The following is a 2,292-nucleotide window of genomic DNA, read 5'->3' as shown; positions in this document are numbered from 1 at the left end:
TACAAAAGTGACTTTAATAATGTATGATTTACAGGATAACAATTTATATTTATTTTTTAAAATTATACTTTGTACGATGTATCTTACTAATAAAAAATGTATGTCCTTCATGGTTCCAGTGACATATGACAACTCACCATTTTAATATTTTATTAACGATTGTATTAAATAATTTTTGGTTTTGTAATTATTTGATTGACAAGGAATATGCAAACAGTTAATAAACCATTTAGATCATTTATCGTTTGACATTTGCAGAAATGACCATTTTTATTTATTATTAATGCTTACTGACAATGATTATACTAAATATTTCTTCATTTTTGTAATTACTTGTTGAAAAAGGAATATGCAAACACCATACCTTTGCTTCTTTTCCTATAAAGCACACACACAATTACAAACACTAATGATCATATCATCACACAAAAGATGTCTTGAATTTAAAGTCCCGCCTTTTTCTTGATTCATCACTACCATCCAAATGGCCGAACCCAAGGTCAAAAACGGCAATACAATGTTCTTTTAGTTATGATAATTTCGTCAATTGATCAAAAAGAATTCTTTACATTTTCCGCTTATTAAATTTGAATACAGAAAGTGGTCTATGGAGTGGGAGTACATGACGATAAATGTAAAAGGAAGGCTATGAAGGCAATTTCAAGCCTTGAAGGTGAGTTTTGTGCGTTCAGTTGCTTAAAATACACTTTTGTACCTTCATATTTGATTGAGTTTCTTAATTCAAAAATATATTTATATAATGTAGGGATTCAATCCATAGATATGAACATGAAAGACAAGAAACTGACAATTGTGGGCGTTGTTAATCCGGTATGTGGCTACAAGAAACTAACAAAGGTTTGCCACACACAAATTTTAATCGTTGAGCCAGCTAAAAACCAAAAGGTTGAAACCAAATCCAAACAAAATGAACCAAAGTGTCAGGTTCAATATAATCCGTGTACATCACATGGTTACTATGTTACTATCGAGGAAAATCCCAATCGTTGTGTTATTTCGTGACTAGTCGATTTGAATTGGGAAGTATATTTTATATAATACAGGAGTTGATCTAAATAAAGTGGAAAAAAATTATGTACTTAAATGTTATGCATAGATTGTTTGTGTTTTAATGTGTGAAGCAACGATAAGTTAAAGAGAACAGTATTATGGGAATTGCAGATAACGTTACTTTTGTTCACTGACAACAATGATTCAAACAAAAGATTTACGGAACAAATGTTAAGTGAAACAATAGACTATATTTGTTTGGATGGTATAACAAAAGTGTGCATGAGACACAATCCATGGAAAATCAACATGAACATACGTAACAGGAGTTAAGTCAAAAGAAAAGTCACTTAAAAAATGTTCAAACTATAGATCTAGGTAACAGGAGTTAAGTCAAAAATAAAAGCCACTTAAAAAATGCAAGATATATATGGAGTCTGATACTGTCTCTCCAAAAGAGTCTTTATAGATGGAAGGAAAACACCAACATATATAGAGACATAAGGGAGTCTCTCCAAAAGAGTCTTTATAGATGGAAGGAAAACACCAACATATATAGAGACATAAGGAACTGTGGGATACACTAATAGAAATGACTCTTTATATATATGTCCCTGTTAAGCTTTGAACTCATTAAGTCCATTAATTCAAAAAGAAACCCCACCTTAACCACACCCCCTCTAATTACAAATCTTTGATTTTAGTTAAGTATATACTTGAGACGATTTTATCAAATGATATTTAATGAAGTACTAATAAAGCTAATATTGATAAGATCTTTACAAAGACATAAATTGTGGAAGGAACAAATCTTTTACCTCATTTAAGCTCCATAACATGGTGAAGATTTAGTATCAATCCTTGAAGCATCTCTTGCTACTTTAGGTATTGTCTTATAACATAATTTGACTCCAAAAGTTCATATATGTGTCACGACTTACAATGCATGTATATCGAGTTTAAGGGTGTTTAGGTGTGCTTTTTTATAGTGATTATTGTGACTTGAAGAGATAATCGGATAATTTGTTGATAAGAGTTAGGGATAATTAGATGATTTTGTAATTATTTCAAAGAGTCAGTTCCTTGTACAGAAACTACTTACCTGTTTATTCATTGCTTTGAGCCTTTGACACTAAACAAACACTCTCTAAAAAAAATTGACTTCAACTTAAGTATACTCGAAACGAGTTTGTGAAAACCTAATCAATAAAGTACTACTAAAGCTAATGATTATATAACGAAAAAAAATTGTACCTCAGAACATGTGAACACAGTTTTAAG

At 30.5% G+C, this 2,292-nt stretch overlaps 1 protein-coding gene across 1 annotated transcript; it reads left to right on the top strand.

The window, feature by feature from the left end:
* Nucleotides 1–427: 427 nt before the first annotated feature.
* On the top strand, nt 428–1,076 carry LOC145162226 (heavy metal-associated isoprenylated plant protein 39-like). Its single transcript, XM_079081430.1, has 3 exons — nt 428–499; nt 598–673; nt 767–1,076. The coding sequence occupies exons 1-3, from the start codon at nt 485–487 to the stop codon at nt 1,021–1,023; spliced, it is 348 nt and encodes a 115-aa protein (XP_078937556.1). The 5' UTR covers nt 428–484; the 3' UTR covers nt 1,024–1,076.
* Nucleotides 1,077–2,292: the final 1,216 nt, after the last annotated feature.

Source organism: Lactuca virosa, chromosome 3 (assembly GCF_052849685.1).
Source record: "Lactuca virosa cultivar CGN04683 chromosome 3, Lactuca_virosa_CGN04683_v6, whole genome shotgun sequence".
Lineage (NCBI taxonomy): Eukaryota > Viridiplantae > Streptophyta > Magnoliopsida > Asterales > Asteraceae > Lactuca > Lactuca virosa.
This window is presented reverse-complemented; position numbering and strand designations above follow the sequence as displayed.